The sequence below is a fragment of the Aythya ferina genome (assembly GCF_964211825.1).
Source record: "Aythya ferina genome assembly, chromosome: 5".
Taxonomy (NCBI): Eukaryota; Metazoa; Chordata; class Aves; order Anseriformes; family Anatidae; genus Aythya; species Aythya ferina.
The window spans coordinates 30,744,006-30,763,809 of record NC_140301.1 but is presented as its reverse complement, the minus strand read 5'-3'; the positions used below and the strand labels follow the sequence as shown (position 1 = coordinate 30,763,809).

General features: G+C 42.9%; 1 protein-coding gene and 1 long non-coding RNA gene across 3 annotated transcripts in view; one reads left to right on the top strand and one right to left on the bottom strand.

Annotated features, from left to right (window-relative positions):
• DNAL1 (dynein axonemal light chain 1) overlaps positions 1-19,804 on the bottom strand; it is a 24,000-nt gene extending 4,196 nt beyond the window's left edge. The window contains exons 1-9 of one of the 2 annotated variants that reach the window (XM_084521016.1): positions 19,220-19,804; positions 16,638-16,840; positions 15,532-15,984; positions 10,739-10,777; positions 7,319-7,428; positions 5,880-5,935; positions 3,064-3,119; positions 1,952-2,078; positions 1,410-1,556 (exon numbers count right to left, since the gene is read on the bottom strand). In XM_084521016.1, the coding sequence (XP_084377142.1) occupies positions 1,410-1,556; positions 1,952-2,078; positions 3,064-3,119; positions 5,880-5,935; positions 7,319-7,428; positions 10,739-10,777; positions 15,532-15,984; positions 16,638-16,840; positions 19,220-19,763 (1,735 nt within the window). In that variant the 5' untranslated portion in view covers positions 19,764-19,804. Of the gene's footprint in view, positions 1-1,409; positions 1,557-1,951; positions 2,079-3,063; positions 3,120-5,879; positions 5,936-7,318; positions 7,429-10,738; positions 10,778-12,792; positions 12,946-15,531; positions 15,985-16,637; positions 16,841-19,219 lie in introns of those variants that run through there. The other variant, XM_084521015.1, reaches the window with a different exon arrangement.
• LOC311437590 lies at positions 13,034-15,305 on the top strand. Its single transcript, XR_014693562.1, has 2 exons — positions 13,034-13,844; positions 14,494-15,305. It is a non-coding gene; the product is annotated as an uncharacterized lncRNA (long non-coding RNA).

Here is a 19,804-nt window from a genome sequence, read left to right as displayed (position 1 = left end):
CAAGAAACTTACATCCAGTTCTAGCATTTCTGACCTTTCTTTTACTCAACATCTTTGTTTTCTGTGGCTTCCATTCTTAAGTATCTTTCTCTCTTTCTAAACTGCGTAGGAAAAGCACCTGCCTAATTCAGAGCTGTCCATTGTTCCAGGATGCAGGGATGCTTAAGAAATGAACGGTGTAGCCTCGTGTGAACAAGGTTACCCTTTGCCTTTTTAGATACTTGCCCTATTACATTTTTTCTACTCTCAAAGTGTTTTTTACTACAGTAGTAAATGGACTATTGCAGGCCATCCTTCACAGCAGTACGTTTCTCTCACCAGGCTTCCACTTCCTAAAAAATTCATGGCCCATCTGCTGCTCCCTACACTGATGCTGTCCTCTTTCACCTTTTCTGCTGCTACTCTGTTATTACTGTTACCAGTCCTGCTCTCCTCTTCACTGCTTTAGCAAACAAAGGTTAACAGAGAACAGTTAACAACTCCATTAGCAGAAAATAGGATATGTAAAATAGATTTTAAAACTATCTCACTTCCACTCACGATTCAGGACGTTCTTTAATGTATTTTCATGTCAGTGACTTAAAAAGGAGAGCAGCAGAGGAGAGGCCATAAATTCAGGCTTACCAAAACAAAGAGAGGGAAATAGTCCGGCATTTGGGAAACTTGCATGAAGCTTTGAAAAGTTGCCTTTGTACAAGAAATTAAAAATATATATATATCCCTGTCCACCCTCATTCTCCCAAATCACCATCTTTTGTTGGGGAAAACAAAAAAAAAAGAAAAAAAAAGAAAAAAAAAGAAAAAAAAAGAAAAAAAAAAGAAAAAAAAAGAAAAAAAAAGAAAAAAAAGAAAAAAAAGAAAAAAAAGAAAAAAAAAGAAAAAAAAAGAAAAAAAAGAAAAAAAAAGAAAAAAAAAGAAAAAAAAAGAAAAAAAGAAAGAAAAAAGAAATTTGCTGGGAAAACTGTAATTCATCCTGCCTGACCAAAAGCTTTTTTAACTTACTTAATGACAAATACTTAAGTATATAATTTCACAAGTCAACATGTGAACTCCACAAGAGAACTTCAAACCACTATTAAGCATGTATAAATATTTCAGTTTCCTATTAGTTATGTGCTAAAACTATTTCACTGGATAACTTTAAGAGTAAAGCCCAACTGCGGGCTGACTGCAAGACTTCTTGGATTTAACAGTCCAAAAACACATCAGACATTTTCAGAAGATCCTGCAGCTAGTGCTGCAAAACTCAGCTGCCACAGGTTAGCCTACTTCTAAATTACCCCACGGAGAGGAGGGAGGAACATTACATGGTCACACAGATGAGTTTCTGAGGTTGTGATTCATTTCCTCATGGACTTCTTTGTATTAATCTCTTCACTTAAATCAATTGCCTCACACCCCAAACTCACCATCCAGCTTTTTCAGCTTGGGCACCCGTTTGGTTGCTTCTTCAATCCAATTGTTCTTCTGGTCAGAGGCGTATTTCTCTTGTAGTGGATTGCCTACAAACACCAGATCCTCTAGTAATGGCAGCTCTGCCAGTCTCGCAAACTCTGCTGCAACCACAAATGTGAAAACACCAACCAGATTGTGGAACATGGAAAGTACAACTGCACCAAACCTTCTTTTCAAACTCCATGCAAACATAAATAGCATGAGATACAAGAGGACAGGGATTGTTGGGGCTTGAACTGGTAGCAGGTTAAAGAACAGGTACACATTTCAAATAAGTCCAAGCAAAATGATTCAAAGAACAAACTCCATTGGGCTTAGAAGTTAAATTCAACTTTCTAACTACTTTTAATCTCTTGAATGAGTGACTGTTTAGGGATTCAGTGCACCTCTGCAGGCTTATCAGTAAATTTAAGCCCCAGAACACACAGAACTATTTTTCACTTGCTCATGCATTCACTATACTACATAGGAAGCTAAATAGACAGGAATGGCTTACCCCAGTCTTTCACCAAATTATTTGACATATAAAGAACCTTCAGCTTCTTCATTACACGAATACCCCGCAGTTTCTCAATGAAGTTATACGAGATCCACAACTCCTCTAACGTGTCTCCAACTGCCTCCTGGAAAATGACAGGACGACTCAGGTAACTGAAGCAAGTCTTGCTTATTCTTCAGATTTACTCTTCTTCACCCCTACAGGCCACCTCACGTACGAAACTACTAAAGTATAGTGGTCCTTATTTCCTTTTAAGCAGGTCCCTAATTAAGCATTACAAATATCAGTGGGAATTAAGAGCAAAGGATATGAAACATATTTTGGAGGACTGAAATCACAATATTAAAACAAGACAAGGAATAGTTGGCAGAAGCAGCTGTTCTTAAGGCATAGGGACAGAGGAGACAAATTTGGCTGTTTGTGCACTGCAAATGTACATAAAGTACCTACAATTCAACAACTCAGGGGGTTTTATGCAGTATGAGAGAATGATTCATTTCAAGCGCATGTACATTTGTACCTGAAGAACAGAAGTTGCTCATAACCCTCAAAAAAAGAGTTTTTGTAAACCAACCACTACACATTTTACATCTGCATTTTACAATTAAGAGATATGGTATCTCAAAGGGCGGCAATAGCTTTGAAGAGGAATATTCTGTAGGAGGAATATTCTGTGGGGGCAACATACAGTATCTCTCAAGGAAGAAAAGAACTTTTACATTCATTTAAAAAAAAAAAAAAAAGTTGATTGAACAGAAGTTCTGCCTTCATACAAATGTAACAAAACTGATCCCATTTTTTTTCCCCAACAATTCTTCCTCTGCCTGGTACACTTAGTTCTTCCACCACCTTCTCTCCCAAAGCCCTATTGCTCAGTGTGCCAGGTAACATAAATGGGACAGACTCTCATGAAGCATGTGTTCACAGGACTGCCAATATTTTTAGTAAAGAACCATAGCCTAAGTATGGATTTTCTGGAAGAAAAACCCTTACAGAGGCCTGTAGGAATTACTTTAAAGTAAAGCCAGACTTTTATAAACATAGGGAAATTAATCCACATCCTAGACAGCATTCCGTTTTGTTAGTAAAGAATATTAAGAAGCACGTACCAATCCATTCAAGTTCTTTATGTTATTTCTTCCCAAAGACAGAATCCTCAAATTTTCTGAAACAGATAAAAGAATATTTCTTGTTAGTAAATGACTTTTTATAAAGTGTAAGAAGGTGCTGTAAGTTAGGTAAAACTCCATATTCTACTTCTAAAAACTAACCAAACAAAAAAACTCCACATTCTGAATAGGCTGTCCTAAGAAAGAATGACGTAAGAGAAACAAAACCCCCTGACAATGAACAGGAATTGATGCAGTGAACAGCTCAGAAACATGCTCATGAATACAAAGCTGGTTATTTAGTTGAATTTCAGTCCAGATAAATACTAGGGGGAAAAAAAAATCATCTTGCATCTGAACTCTTAACTGCTAGCTTGCTAGGTTTGATTTCACATAGTGAAAATCCCTTCTTCTCCAAGTAAAAATTTGTTCCAATTTCATTTTAAGGCAGCAGATTTGATTTTTAAAATAGAGACAGAATATAAAGCTTCCTTACAGAAGTCTGGTGAGAAACACCTCAACTTAGTCTAGCACCCAGACAAAGCAGCTTTTTAAGTGAGCTGTTCTTGCTGGATTTTTAAATTCAAACCATGACAGAATAGCAGTCCTTCTGTAAAACTCGTTTTCACTTTTAACACAAGCTTTCTTGATGGTGTAAATAAGCAAACTGAGTTGCAGGATATAGCTGGGTTAAGTGTGGATCAATACTTCTCACTAATATTTCAAGACTTCTCAGTAGCTGAAGGATGAAATACTTAATGATCTTGTTTTCTTCTTGTATGTATAATGATTGAAAATACACTGTGCAATAATTAATGGCAAGAACAATGAATGTTCCAGTCAAGCAGCAACAGGCTGCACTCGTAGCACATGCAGTGGCTGGGGACTGCTATGCAGGAAGACTCAAGGCTGATCTAGAAGAGATAATTATATGTTCTATCTCAAAGAATGTAGGGATGAAACCACACCTGGTAAAACCACACCTGGCAAATATTCTAAAACAGGAAGACTAGTTATCATTACAAATTTGAGGTACAATCAGAATTCTTAAAAAGGTTAATACACAACCAGGCTCAAAATATGGAAACTCATAATCTGTAAATCTAAAGTCAACCACAGCTGATATTCTCCAGAATATCCCTAAGGATCCCCATCCACATGGGAGAGCCTTTGGGTCTAGCCAGCTATCCTCAATCTCTTTGTAACTCGCATTTAGAAATCACAAGTTTGCACTAGCTCTGGAAATTTCTAAGAGATGAGAGGATACTTACAAATACAAAAATGACAGATTACTTGAAAAGCTATGCTTTAAAACAGTTTCTAACTGCTGTTACTGCTCTTTATTAAACTTGTTCTGAGATATTATATATTTTAGAAGAAGTAAGATCTCCCTCATGGAATATTTACACACACTAAAACACATAACCAGCACTTGTTGCTATCTAAAGTATCTTCCTCACATGTATGGACACAGGGCTGTCGTCCTTCACACAGAATAATCTACTCAGCATAATCACTGTATCAGGTATATACACTAATATTCATCTCTTCTGTTTGAAAAGAGTGATCAGAACTTGAACAGATTTCTCAGCTTCCTCTCTGCAATGAATAAAAGCAAATTTGTAATAATTACTTGTTTGCTGTCATGGCTATAAGCACTGATTTCTCTCTCTTTCACAGAAGCCAACAGAAATTGTGAGGTCCTCACATACCTTTAAGAGACAGACCACATAGTTCTATATTGTCTGGCCTCCAGATCAAATATTTGGCACAGAACGTTTGTTTTGATTCTATATTTTATTAATATAAATGTTTAAGATGCTTTGAAAGACTTGTTATGTTTTAAACTACTTCAGACTTAACTGGATTCACCTTTATTATATAACTGCCTATTTATTTTTTGCTCATGACAGAGTTATCCACATTGAAATATTACAGTATAGTTATTTGGGAAGACTCTACTGAAATATTTTTTCCCTGATTGGGAAAGTCTGAGAAATTTATGAAGACAGTTAAGTTCCTCAGGCTCCTTGACATCCCTGTCAGTGTGTAGTTGTGGAGGACAGTATTCTGGATTCCTTATCTGTCTGCCTGGCAGTTTGATAGGGACAGAAAAGCCTGGAATCTCCAGCCCAAAACCTTCAGCTCTTTGCCAATCATGCCACAGAGTCAGAGTCTTCAGGACAGACCTTTCAGATTTCTGTCCAAAAGTAGAATAGAAACCCAGTGAGGTGAGCTTCAGGGTTTCATAGCCAGCTACCCAGAGGTGTTCAGTTCCACCTTCTAGTCAGCTGGCACACACCTTTCAAGCAAGAACAAAGCCAAAACAAGTACATCCAAATTAGTACATCCAAACCCTCTGCAAAATGGAATGACATTTGTGCATCCAGCTCTACAACACTCCAGCCTCAGCAGCAGACAATACCACAATTACAAAGCTGTTGAACTGCAGACTCTCTCCCTCATGAGTGTGGAAATTGGCTGTTAAATCATTCTAGAATCAATTAGGTGTTGAATATCATAACTCAGGGCACTGGAGGTTACAAAGGTGTTTCTGAATGGATTTGTTTTGTTAAGCTTGCACAGCAAGGCAACTGGCAAGACTGCACAGAGGTACATGCTTGAATACAGCAGTACTACTGAACATGCATTCTCCAGGAAGACTGGTAATTTTAAAGTCAGTTGTAATTTTGTAAGAGGAAGGAGTTAAAAAGAATAAAATAGGTATAAAGCTGGACACATATGACAAATTGTGGTAGATGTCCTATCCAAGCCATTAGAAAACAAATACAACCAGTCACTGGTGTGTCACTTACTTAGGCTGTTCAGGTTGGCGATTCTTTCAATGCAGTTTGTAGACAACGACAATTTCCTTTAAAAGCAAAAACAATCAACTCACAGTATAAAGGGAATCACTGTATCATATCAGGAGAGTTCCACATCCAAACACCATTGCATCAGAAATAACTGTCTATTCTTCTCTCATTAGATAGTGAACAAACTGTATGTGTGAAGAGACTCAAAATATCCACAAACCTCCTCATGATTTCTGTAAATTTATTTAACTTCTAGGAGAGTACTATGTGCTACTAACATCACATAGGGGGTTATCTTTTTATGCCTAGCCTTAACAAATGCATGGACATCCATTTCTGAAATGGCTCGAAATCCCTTCCAGAAGTCCCCTTTTTTCTCTCTCTCCCATCTCCTACATAGGCAGTACTACATTTTCCTCAGTTACACAATGGCCTTACTGATTTGGTACCCAGAGCTACTTAGATAACTCTGCGTGCCGCTATACTGTGCCACGTGGGCACGTTAACCAAGGCAACGCGTTGTACAGTTATGAGATTAATGCTGTAGGACTCGATACGAACAGAATTTCAGGAAGAAACTCTAATTTGTTGCCAACCAACACAGAAAAAGCCTGAGCAAGGGGATATTACAGACTTTGGCTTATAACACCAAAGAAATAATAATTATATATATATATATATTTTATATATATATATATATAATATATATATATAATATATATATATATATAATAGCTTTTGATGTTAAACTGCAACAGGCGTGCATAAATTTTGGAATGCATCATAAATGTGTCAGTTAGCTGACAGATTCCAAGCAGGGACCTGTAATTATATACTGATAAACAATACAGCAATTTTCTAGGGACAAATATTAGTACAGAATCTACCATAACATCTTCCTGATTAAGTGACAGAGATCTTGGAATCAAAAACAGGGACTGTTGGTAGAAAGAAGCTTAGTTGAGAAAAAAAAAAAAGGAAAGGAAAGGAAAGGAAAGGAAAGGAAAGGAAAGGAAAGGAAAGGAAAGGAAAGGAAAGGAAAGGAAAGGAAAGGAAAGGAAAGGAAAGGAAAGGAAAGGAAAGGAAAGGAAAGGAAAGGAAAGGAAAGGAAAGGAAAGGAAAGGAAAGGAAAGGAAAGGAAAGGAAAGGAAAGGAAAGGAAAGGAAAGGAAAGGAAAGGAAAGGAAAGGAAAGGAAAGGAAAGGAAAGGAAAGGAAAGGAAAGGAAAGGAAAGGAAAGGAAAGGAAAGGAAAGGAAAGGAAAGGAAAGGAAAGGAAAGGAAAGGAAAGGAAAGGAAAGGAAAAAGAAAAGAAACGTGTTGCATAGAAGGCCACACTTAAACACAGCAAACACGTACATGTATTTACATAGTGGACAGCAGAAAAAAATAAAAGTGATACAACAATGGTTAGTTTCCAGTTTGTTTTTAGCTGAACTTACTCGCAGTTAACAAGGGTGGAAAGAGATTCATCCATCCTCTCTACAGGAGGAATCTGGCCATACAGTTTCACCTCTTTTGCCTCTGAAGCCTTCTGGCCATTTTTTTCTTCCTGAAGACAAGAAAAGGTGAAGAATGTGCACGCTGTTACATGCAGTTACTAAGAATGACTATACTATAACATTCCTATAAAAGTAATTACTACAGAGGTAATTCCAACATACTACTAAAAGAAATTACTGGAAAGAGGGAGCATTCTGAATACTCTTTATCAAGAGTCCAGCTGGCGCAGCATGAAGAGGGGAAGGGTAGCTTCATTCTAAGATACTAAAAGCATGTGTACATTACATAAGCTTTTTTCTTTAAAGATGTGTTACACTTGAGCAATTTCATTCAGGCATCCTCTCCTGAAAAGAAATGGAGAATAACTGGAGGTCTGAAAGTCTGCATCAAGGCACTGTCACAGAGACTGACATGTAGGAGCCTCAACTAGAGCCAATCTGAAACAGAAGCACATTCTTAAAATCTCTTACTAAAATCTCCTTCCTACTTCAACCAGAAAGCTCAGAACTCACGCCTAGCTCACAGCACAAACTCAGAATGCAGGGGAGTGCATTTGGGGGGGAGAGTCTCAACAGCATTTTTCTCAAATCTTTCCATGTTTTTAACCATTTTGAATAGCCCCTAGATATTTGTCCTTGTGAAGTCGGAGCTGTGACTCCTGCTCCTCTGTCCGAGGTGATAGCTTGCACCCAGCCTCAAACTGGTAACTTCGTCATGGCAGCTCTACCTCCTAACAAACATGTACATGAAAACAGAAACATCTTACACTCCTCAGAAAAAAAGCCACCAGAACACACCATAAGACAAAGAGGGAGTTCCGAGTCTAGACTGGCTGTATTCTACCTTCGAATCAAAAGCCAGTTAGAAATCATGGAGAAGTTGTAGTTTAAAGAAAAGTATAAATCCTTACCATTCACAGAATGAGGAATTGAAAAAGAATCACCTCTAGTTAGTCATTAAAAAGGAGCAGAAAATTTCACACTTCAGAGAGTCCAGTAAAAGACAAATTTCCTATTTACAACCCAAGTTGATAATTTTCTAGATTATATTCTTTATAAAATCCAGAGATTTAGAAAAACAGTCATAACATCATCATTTGGCTGTGTTTATTTAAAAATACAATCTATTAAATCTTTTCAAATTCTGAAGTGATGGTAATTATTGACTGAACACTTGGGCCAAGTCTCTTTTTCAGTAATAACACTAGTTTTGACAGCTGCTTCCCTGCCAGCACAAAGAGAACATTTTGTTGATTCCCTCAGCATTCAGTGGGAGGGCTGGAGGTCCGTTAACAAAGGAGAAATCTATTTGGAGTTTGCAAAACAAGGACTCTTGTTTTCTTCCCCATTTTATGCAGCTGTTGAAAAGTGAGAGGGCTGAGGTCCGGCCTGGATTCTCTCTCTTTTATATCTCTACTTTTGGGTGAAATTAATTGCTTCCCAGAAGCATTTAAGAATACCACAGAACAAGATCAGGTTTTGATAACATTATTTTCTCTCTTATGTGCCCAAAATACTTCCGACAACTTAATTTAATAGAAAATCATTACATTGCTACATGCATTTACTTATATTCCAGTTTCTGTCCAAATCCAGTGTGATAATATTTCTATTCATAATTAGCAATCTAGTAAATAGCATGTCAGATGTTTTGCTAGAACATGGCAAATGCAGTAAAATTAAGTCACTATACAAATGTGAAACTTCAAGTTTCTTTTCTAAGAACCAGGATAACGCTGTATCTATTTGCATTTACGCTTAACTTTTAATCTACCATCTTAAACCAACAAATAGAAATACATTTTTTTTCTTAAAGTATGACAAAGAGGGAGCTCCTAACATGGAATATGGCCAGGAGTGAGAACGTGCAGAAAGAAAATTCATCCTGTTTACCACCCACCAGCAGAAGGAAGGTCTGATGAAATACCACAGTAAGCCACAGAGAAACCACAGGTAGAACAGGCACTCGACACAAACAAGTTACCTGTTTGCTGAGTTAAAGTTGCTTTCATTTAACTAATTTCATCCTGACTGTAGGGCATAGGTAAACCCTTATGCCAAAGGGTTAGAAATACAGCTGGAATGCAACACAACAGCAGATCTAATTCTACAAGTCACATGGACCCAGATTAGGAGCGGTAAAGGGAAGCTTTAACTCACCCCAGAAAACATGAACAGAAATGAACATTCAGCACTTTGTAATTAACATTAATGGAAACTCACTGACACGGATCCATTATTTCTAAGAAACATGTGACAAAGGAGCAAATGTAAAATAAATCTTTAACAGAAAACATGGAGTTGAGGTTTTGGAGAGCAGAAAGAGTGAAGGAGAAAAAGGAAAGATAGCATTTTTTAAAATTCAGCTCACATATCTAGTAACACTACTGTCTGCAAGTTGCTGCATTCTAGTTCTTATCAAGGGAGCAAGGGTGAAGTTTGCGGGGTATAGCAACATAGCTGAAAATGAAATGTGAAATAACAGCAAAATTCCCAAAGGAGGTAATCTTCAGTTGCAGACTGGTACCTTAAACACATGCTAAAGATCATGTGGCTTCCAGCTATACCTGTTCACAGAACTACATATCCTGATCTTCTAGAGACAAAAACATTTATAAACTCTCGCTCTCACTGTAGCTGCTCTCCAGAATTAGAGAGTGCAAGCATGTATATACAATGTGTGCCCTCACCTCAAATTCACTGCCACTGGGGAAAAATCCTCACTGGGTTCAGCCGACTGAACCCCAGAGGCATCCTGTGCCATCATTTGACATTATATCCACTTTCTTTCCAACAAACAGCTTCCTAGAAGGCTCCATGACAAGGTCAGTCACTGCCCCAAATAACTGTATTAACAGAGTACTTTAAGAAGAAAAACAAGAAACTCTGGGACAAGCTTTGCACAGCGGCCAATGTAATAAGGGACAGTCTGCTACCAGACAATAGGAGAAGGTTCACTGACTTCAGTACCGTCAGCATTTCATACCTGTTTACTCTGTGGGAAGAACTGTACTCAGGTAAAACGAACAGGGCATAATTAAAACATGACATCCCCAACTATAAATTTCTCTGTAGCCTCAGGCCTTCTGTCAATGCATATTCAGCAGAACGAGGCAAGGGAGCAAAACAGACTTGTCTTTACCAACCATATGAGTTTACCAAGAACACGCAGAAAATCTGACACAACTGATTATTCCTCAGTAATAGGAATAGAATTTTTACTTTGTGAAACTTTGTATGGCAGATGTTTCAAGCAAACTTATTTGTTACAGTAAGTTTGAAAAATTGATTTATTTGAATGTAGTCAAAATCCACACCACCAAATACCGCAAAGCAGCTAGATACTGTTCTAGTACTTACCCACTTGGCTAGAGCTTCTTTGATAGTCGTTGCTTTTGCCTAAAAATAAAACAAATGAAAATGAATATTCACTGCAATTTTTTAGCCAACACGTTCACTGCAAACCTTCCTCCTGCCCCTTCCCTTTTCCAGTCCTGCTCATCTCCCTGTTTAGGGCCTTATTGCCCTCTAGCCGATTCTAAGAAGCTGGAACCCACCAGGCATCTCCATTTTATTTTCTGGGGAACTCAGAAGCATTTTCAGAAGGAATCCGTTGGACTCACAAGAGCACATCATCTTCCTGACCTTGCTTCTTGCCCAGCCTGGACCATGGGTTTGGGCACTGCTTGTTAGCTTTGACAATTAAATTCAATTGAACTCAAAGACATCTGGGGTTACTGCACTGAAAAATGTTGTCTAATGCTCTGAGAAAAACACACTTGCTATTAACGTGCATTAGCAATTTCTTTTCTGAAAATGACTCAGTGAATAGACAGAAAGATAAAGCCTGTTAAAGCTCACCAATAAAGGTACCTCTTGCCAGAACTCAAAAGCAATCTGAAACTATTACTTTTTTTTTTTCTCCAGTTGTTTTATGTCCAGTCACATCATGAGATGTGGATACATATGATATTCAGTTAAAAAAATCTGAGAGCTCCTGTACCAGGCTTTTTAAGGATTCACCCACTGATCAACCTTCAGTTGTCACTAATTCTAACTCTTCTGTCTCATCAGTCCCATCAACACAAAATGACAATAACCAGACAGTTATATGCACACTCATATATACAGACACTCGTATATCCTAAGCATTAAACATATTCCAAGAAGTTTTCAAATTAAAAAGGCCCCAGAGACTGATCTTTCACAAATCAGCAGCCTCCTGCCTATAAAATCAATGCAGCCCTTCACTGCAGCGCTAGCACACACAGAGCTTTTCAGGTAATCAGCCGTCAAAAAACTGACCGTAAAAGTTAAAACCAACAAACTAACTTCAGCTCCAAATCTCAGAGGTAGTCACCTCAGGTCACAAAGCTTTAATGCTGGGTACTTGAAACCCCTGGAAATTTTGGACCCAAAGGCAAAAGACAAGGGTTGTGGCAGCTGCAAACAGAACAACGGCTGCAGGCACTGAATACCCAGCAGCAGCCTGAGTCCCAACCGAAGGAAGGGCTCTGAGCTCTGTTTCAGTCCCATCCATATCATGTGCTAGCTAGCTCCGGGTCCAGTGCGGTTAACCTGGTAAAATTCTGTCAGGACAGTGCCTGCTTAGAGCCTGGTGGGGATAAACCCCAGAGACTGCTGTTCAGAAGGCCACACTCTGACAGCCCCATGAAGCTGAGGGTGCCACAGCTGCCAGTGTGCCAGCAAAAACAACTGGCTTCCAGTTAATCTTTTTTTTTTTTTGATGGAGCTTCCTCACATTTTGTCACAGTCCTGCTAGCCGTCTGTAACAGCCCCAGGGTGCGTGAGCTCAGTCCCAGCATCTCCCTATTGCAGACTCCTGCCTAAAGCCAGCTCAGACTGAAGGCAGTGACCCATGGGCACCGAGGAACGGCTTCTTCCCTCACGTCCCTCCCGCTGTAACTGCCAATTTGGTGGAAATGGGAAAACCAGCAGGGGGTTACCACGAGAACACGGATCAGGGAGGGTTTTGTAGGTTCCTGTGGGGAGGCTTCCCTGAGGGAAGGCTGTTTTCAAGGCGCACACCGCGCAGCGTCCTGCGGGCAGTTACGCTGAAGCCCGGCTGCTTCGCGGGCTCAAAACGCCCAGCGCCCGAGGGCTGCGATCCTCACCCCGAGGAGCCGCCAGAGGCTGCCGGAACGAGAACGCCTCAGGGGAAAAAGCAACGCACGCACCGAGAAGCCCCCACAGCAGCGTTTGGCTGCCCCAGGAGGCGGCTGCGGGCACGGGGCGGGCTGTTTCCCGCACCCCCCGCCACACGAAGCCCAGCAGGGCGCTGCCTTGCCCGGCACACGCTCACGTTGCCCCCGCCGCCCCCGCCCGGCCCCCTCAGCGCGGCCCCGGCCGCTCCCTCCCGTGCCCCCCCCCCCCCCGGCCGCTCCCGCACCCACCATGGCCGTTGCTACCCCGCACGCTCCGGTTGCTAGGGCACGGCCGCCTCCCGCGCATGCGCAGCGCCGGCGGGGAGGGGCGGGGAGGGGAGGGAGAGAGCACGGAGGCGACCGCACCTGGCGACCATAGAGAGCGGGGAGGCCGCCGGGGAGAAAGTCCCATCCCGGAAGTGGCGCGGGGGGCGGCCCGCGGGGCATTGTGGGAGGCGGCGGCGGGGCTGCCTCAGAAGGGGTCCGGGCGCCCGCGCTCTGCCGCGAAAGAAGAGCCGCACGCCGCTGTGCCGTGGGTCCGCACGCTTTATTTCATCGCTCGGGGAACGGGGGGGGAGGTAAAGCCGCGCTCACAGTCGCGCCCGCACACCAGCCTCGCCCCGCCGGCACGGCCCGGTCCCCGGAGCGGCAGCCGCCCGACCGCGGCCTCCCGGGAGCACCGCAGACACACAGAGTGCCGGTGCAGAAGCCGGTCGGTTTCCCATAGGGCAGTTTTTGGATTGTTCCATCCAGGGGTATCCTGACCCGTTCACAGAACTTTATTTTCCCTCCCTTGTTTAAAACATGTTAAAAAATAAAATAAGATGATAAAAACCATCCAGCTTTCCAAACAAGTGACCTACACAGAAACAAAAACCCAATGTCAAATTCTTACACTGGTTTGCTTTTTAATAACTTTTTAGCAGTTTACTTTCAAGCTGCAGACATCTGACAATACCTAACAATTATTTTTAAAGGTTTGGGGACTTTTAAGCTACGTGTTTTTTGTTCTTTCCCAGTCAGCATTTACTTCCTGAATCTGCAGCTTGCCATCTTGCACAGCAGTGGATGCGGTGTGGTAGCACTGTGATAAGGAGACAGGTATCAACACCAGGAGGGTAACAGGAGTCACGGGCAGCACTGCTCTACCCCAGGCAGTCACACCCAGAGGTCCAACTGCTGTGGATACACGACGCGGACAGACAGAACAAAAACAAAACAAAAACCACCTGCAGGCAACCCTTTCCTCTATGGCTTCAGCTTGGAAAAAGGGCAGGGTGCTACGGATGAGCACCAGCAAGGTGCGCATCACAGCAGGCTGTGGTCCAGGGCTCCCGGGGCGGGCAGTACCAGGGGAGGCTGAAGCACCAGGCAGGGCTCTGCGAAGGTCTCTTCAGGCAGAGGTGAGACGAGGTGTGAAGAGGTTGTGCGTGGAGTGAAATGGCTGGAGTGTCTCTTCTAAGGAGTGGATGGATCAATTATTCAATAGGCAGTGATGGTGTACAGAGGGAGTGTGATTTCACTCAAATGGTAAGGAGTAACATGAGCTGCAGAAAGCTAAAGAGACCTGAGCATAATTGGCAGTCAACTGGAGAGAAAAGATCCCTGAGAGCAAAGCAAAATTCAGTGCCGAGAAGGTTTTGTATCTTCCTGGGCAGCTCTCAAACTGGTCTGACAAAGTGACCTTGAAGGAGATTTGCATCAGTTTAACCCTTGCTAACCAGGCCTTCAGCACTGGCAAGACCCTTGCAAGAGATCAGGTCTTTTGGGAAGAAATGTTTCTTTGTACCTGAGTGGTAGGGAAAAATAAGGCACTAGCTAAAAATTACATCAAAAAACAACCCTGGGCGGCCCTGGGACAGAAATCCTAGTTGTTGTTTTTTCATATTACGGTTGTAAGTTAATCATCACCACAAGATGACAGCTTTTTTTTTTTTTTTTTTTTTACAGCCTACCTTCCAGTCTTCTACTCATCAGCTTTTCTCTCAACTCCCCAAGAACAGCTGTCACCATATGTTGACATCATTATCAAAAGAGTTTCACAATCCCTAACGTAATGGCAATTATTCTTAGTTCAAAACAAGTGGTGAAGAGAGAAGTAAGACTTGCACATGGCATAACTGCATTTAATTCTGCTACCTAACAGAATTTTCATGCTCTGTCAACTGCCAATCCAAGGCGTTATAGGAACAGATATTGACATCCCTAATACAAGACAGCACTAGTGCTGCCATTGCCCCTAGATGACAGGGAAAGTACTCTTTGTTTTCCCCCCTTTAACAGGCAACTGCAGCTGGACAAAACCAAGACTGTTTCCAGCTGCTGCCAGAAGACCACACTCTGAGGTCAAGAGACTCACTACAAATACAGCTCTCCAGCTTTGTGCAAGTGGAAAACACCTCCAGGGGATGGGCTATAAATCAGCTCCAGGCTGACGTAACTGACAGCCCCCAGCCAGAACCATTCATCATGTTGACGTCCAGGTCTCTCATCCACAGGTTGCCATCGTTGCACCAGGGGGAAGCGGTCTGTCACTTCTACAGGCACAGGCTGTTCTGTGAACCTCTGCTACTGCAAGCCAGACGGTACCTACCCCTCTCTTCAGACACTTGTTTCTTGGTGCCATGATCAATTCAGGCCATCAAATCTGTACTACAATGCAGCCTACTTATGGTTGGGTCACTTCTCCTCTGTGTACCTACTTAAAATAACTTCAGCTAGTCCAAATAAATCCCTTCCTGTTTGGATGTGTTTGGATGCAACTGTCATTTGGTGATTTCACATTTCAGACCTTTTCTCAGCCAGTCCCTCCAGTCATTTTGGTGTCTCAAGCTCAGCAGCAACAACTTACAGGTGCTTACGTGTTCATCCCAGATGCAAGTGCAGAAACTCCTGAATCTTTCCCCAGGAGTGCTCCTGGGCATAGGCGTGTGCTTTGCTCTCTCCACCCCCCAGAACGGGCACCCCCAGAACACGATCCACGGCCACCGGACAAAAGGGAGTAGAAGGAGGATCGATTCGGTGACCTGCTCCGGGATAACTCAGAAGTGCAAAGTTTTCTTTCCCATGCTGGCGCAGTCGCCCAATTGCCAGCTGAGCATATAAGGAGCTCTTCCACATACGATCATCTTCCCCTACCACTAGGAGAAAGTGACCTTCTGCTTTTTCAATGGGGATCGTGCAAGGAGAATTAGCAGGATTCGTTGGGTCATCCAGAGCTTCAAAGGTGTCAAACACACCAGTGTCAGAAACACTGACCTTATTCATATCGAAACGCAGCCCGGGCAGAGTCATCTCACCATAGTGGAGGTCAGCAACTGTGTTGGAACTACAGCCAGAGATACAGACAGCAGCCACTACCTCTGGCAGGAAGGTGATCATGGAGAGCGCTAGTTCTGCCCCCTTCCCGGTCCCAATTACTCCAACTCCTGGCCCCTTCACCTTCAGATAAGATAGGGGGGTGGGGAAGAGAGGAAGAAAGGAATAAAGAAAACATGCAATAGAATAGAATTAGCTATCAGCCTTTGGACTTGTGCTATTAAAAAATATATATATAATAATTATAGATGTGGCCTGTTGCAAAGCTACAGCCTGGATCCAGACTCCCCCCTCTGTTCAAGGGTCTTACTTTTCAGAGAGAGCAACAAGTGTCAGACCTCATCAAATAACACTGGTGCCGTGTTTGTGCTGGACACAAGTACAGTCAGCTGGACCTCACCTACTGCACATTTTGGTGCAAGTATTTTCTTCTTCCCAAAACAGGTATCAGGAAATTCAAGTACAGACTATTGCTCTATAAGCATCTGTACCACCACTGCTCCCGTCTGGAGGCTGTCCCAGCACTTCATTGCCCTAACGATCAGGAATTACCTAGTTTCCAATGTGAATTTATTTAATGGCCTGTTTGTGCCAGAAGAAATTCACTCTGCGGAGATACGCATGGCTGCCTATGCAGGACCTACACTTTTTTCCATTACTTGGCCTAAACCTGCCCAGCATAAGCTGACACTCCAAGAAAATCACAGCCACCCCTCGGGCATGACTACCAAGTCTTTCCTAGTTCCTTGTCTGGAGAGATCTCTCATTACACTCACCTTTGGGTGACGCTGTAGAAATCTAGCTGCCTCCTCAAAGTACTCGAGGTTAAACTCTTTCATGACCTTGGGCAGATCTTCAAAGTCAAAATATGGCAGAGAAAGTGCAGCAAAACCACGGGTAGCCAGGAGACTGGATCTAAATTCAATCAAACCTCCTTCGTCACCATACATATCAATCACTCCTGGGAATGGGCCATCGCCTGGATTAAGAAGAGGAACAGAGGACAAGTTATCAACAAGACACTAAAAAGTATCTAGTTAGGAGTGAAAAATAAAATATAAAAGGCATTAGACACGTTCTATTCCTAGAACTTCATTACTTTTCCATTTGCACAGCTGAGATTAGAGAATTAGTGCTCTATTCCACTTTAGCTATTTCAAACTAAGAACAGATCCCCAGCTTCCTCTTAAAATATGTATGCAGCTAAATGTATTTATTTATTTATTTCAATCTAAACGTATTTCTCAATGGTCTTAACCTCCTACCCTCAGAACAATCATACTCTAAATCAGCTATTTTCCCACCAAGAAGTCATACTGTAATTAGCAAGTGCAAGCACATTGCTAATGAGGCAATAGCACAGAGGCCTATAAATAAATTCAATCAAACTTATGCAAACTCTGAAAGAAGGCACATTAAGAAAAGAACAGTGGAGACACCCACTGCTGGATGCAATCAGCTGAACTTCCTAGCTCTATCAACGCTGTAAGAGCTGGCAACAGACCTGCTATTGCATGTGTGAAAAGACAGAATAAAACTGACAGGGTGCGGTTACATGTGTGCAACCGATGCACAGATAAAACATGCATATACGTGTACCAGCAGTCCCACAAAGCTTCAGATACATTGAGAACCACAACCTTAAGCAAGCATGCTTTGCAGCCAAGGTTGTGTTGTGTTATTGCTGTCTGTCGTCCTAGCAGATTTTAGGTTAAAGGCTCTGGAACCATAAAGACCCGAGTGATTCTATTATTATTTTTTGTCTGGCCACCAGATGTCACCACTGATGCATTCAGATAGAATGGAAATAGAATAGCTTGGCAGAAAAGGTACCTGCTTGTGCAAAAGTGCATTAACTCTCTGTCCCCATCTATACGCAACAAAGACAAGACCTGTGACATTTCAAGGTGCTTGAGAAAAGGAAGTTTTGGAAGAGAAATGCTAGATGGAAACCTCCTAACAAAGCATTAGAAAGTCGGAAAAGCACTGAAACGTGCTTTTAGGTTCTTTTTCTTTCAGTTCTAAAATTTTTCATTGAAATTCAATATTCTGTGTGAGAGAAGATCAGTCCAGACAAATTTCCCAGAATTCCAAGATCAGTAGTAACCTATAGTTATGAACACTCAGCCTAGGTGGCTAGGAAAAAAAAAAAAAAAAAAAAAGGAAAAAGTACTCTATTTATCATCCCTATGTGGAAAGCTTTCTAGCAAGTACATTTGATAGAAGCACAGTCAAGCCTTGAGTCTTGAGAGAAATACAACTTCAATTTACAGAAGGATCCTTGACTGCCTTCCTGAGTGCCTGCACACATACAAGTATAGATTCTGCATTGTTCACTAAAATGTAGGATGAAATGCTAAACAACTTTACCAATGCTTTAAAAACAAAAAAAAAAAAAAAAAAACAACTAAAGCCTTTAACTTTTGCGCCTGAAATATGAAATCCCTTACACATTATAACTGCAGCGTAAGCCCGCTTCTGTAATCTCACTTTTACTAAGGACAGTTGACCTTTATGATTCCTGCCTTAACAATCCCTGCAGCAAAGAAAGATACGGTGGTAATGCTGTAACTGGATCCTCCGTCAAGAAGGATGCCAGCATCATTTAAGCAATAATCCCAGACTTTTTTCACAACATTACAACACCAGACTTTGTAAAAGGAGAAATGCAGTTCCAGCTTGCAGATCTCTGGATTCCCACTGAGCTCAGCAGAAACTCAGCTCACTCTCTAAGATGGGATATATCAAAATAACCACGTCTCAGTGGTAGAAATTCCAGAATGCTGACTAAACATTTGATCCAAAATTCAAAGTTCAATCTATGCTGTTTTCTTCTTCTTCAGTGGACTTTGGATCTGTATCTAAATGGATAAAAAAAAAAAAAAAGATTATTGGTTTGGAAATCATTCACTGAGAAGATTTAAATCCCTAATAACTGTAGTGGTACTTGCAGGATTTGGAGAACTGATCTATTATTAATTAGGGACAATATGGGCTGCAGGTCTAGTAGAACAACACCAAGGAGAATACAGAAGCTTAAATCATGGCTCAAGTGTTCAAACGCTGTCGTCGGGGTAAGGTTTCATTTTCCAGCAACAGCAGCAGGCCATCGGAATATCACAGCTCATAAAACACAGCCATCCCACAAGCAGAACAGGTAGAACTCGTCCAGAAATCTGTTTTGCATTTGTCCCACGGAACAAACGAACTAACTAAACCATTAACTCGGCCTTCTATACACTTCTATTTCCCAAAATCTGCCCTGCCGCTCCGCTGATTGGCACGTACGTGTGTCTCGGGGAGGAAAAAGGGCTTTCAAAGGAGAAGAGCCGCGGGGTCCCGAGCAGCACTCACTCACCCGGCGGCAGGAACAGGGAGCCCCTGACGCCTCCCTCCTTCAGCCGGATCCTCCGCACGCCGGGGGCCGTGAACCAGCGCTGCACCTCGGCCTTGGCCATCACCGGCCCGTGGATGGCGCCGGGCCCGCTGTGGCCCTGGTGCACCAGCACCTCCACCCTCATCGGCGTGCCGGTGCTGCGGGGGACGAGCCGCTGGTACGGCCTCTCCATGCCGGCGGGGGCGAGGCTCCAGAAGAGCCCCATGGGCTCCACGCCCGTGTAGTCCCCGCCGTGCGAGGCGTCGGTGCCCAGGTGCAGCTGCCCGCGGCCGTCCGCCCGGTAGTGCGCGCACGACTGGAAGAGGCAGCCGCGCTCGTCCGCCACCACGGCCCGCAGCGTCACCGCCTGCCCCGCCGACAGCCCCGCCACGCGGGTGTCCACCCGCTCGTCCGCCAGCCCGGCGGCGGGGGTCACGGCCACGCTCACGGCCCGCCGCCGGGGTGCGGGGGGCGGCGGCAGCGGGGCGCGGCACAGGGCCCGCAGCGGGGCCGCCGCTCTCCACATGACGGCGGTGGCGGGGCCGCTGCACCCACGGCAATAACGGC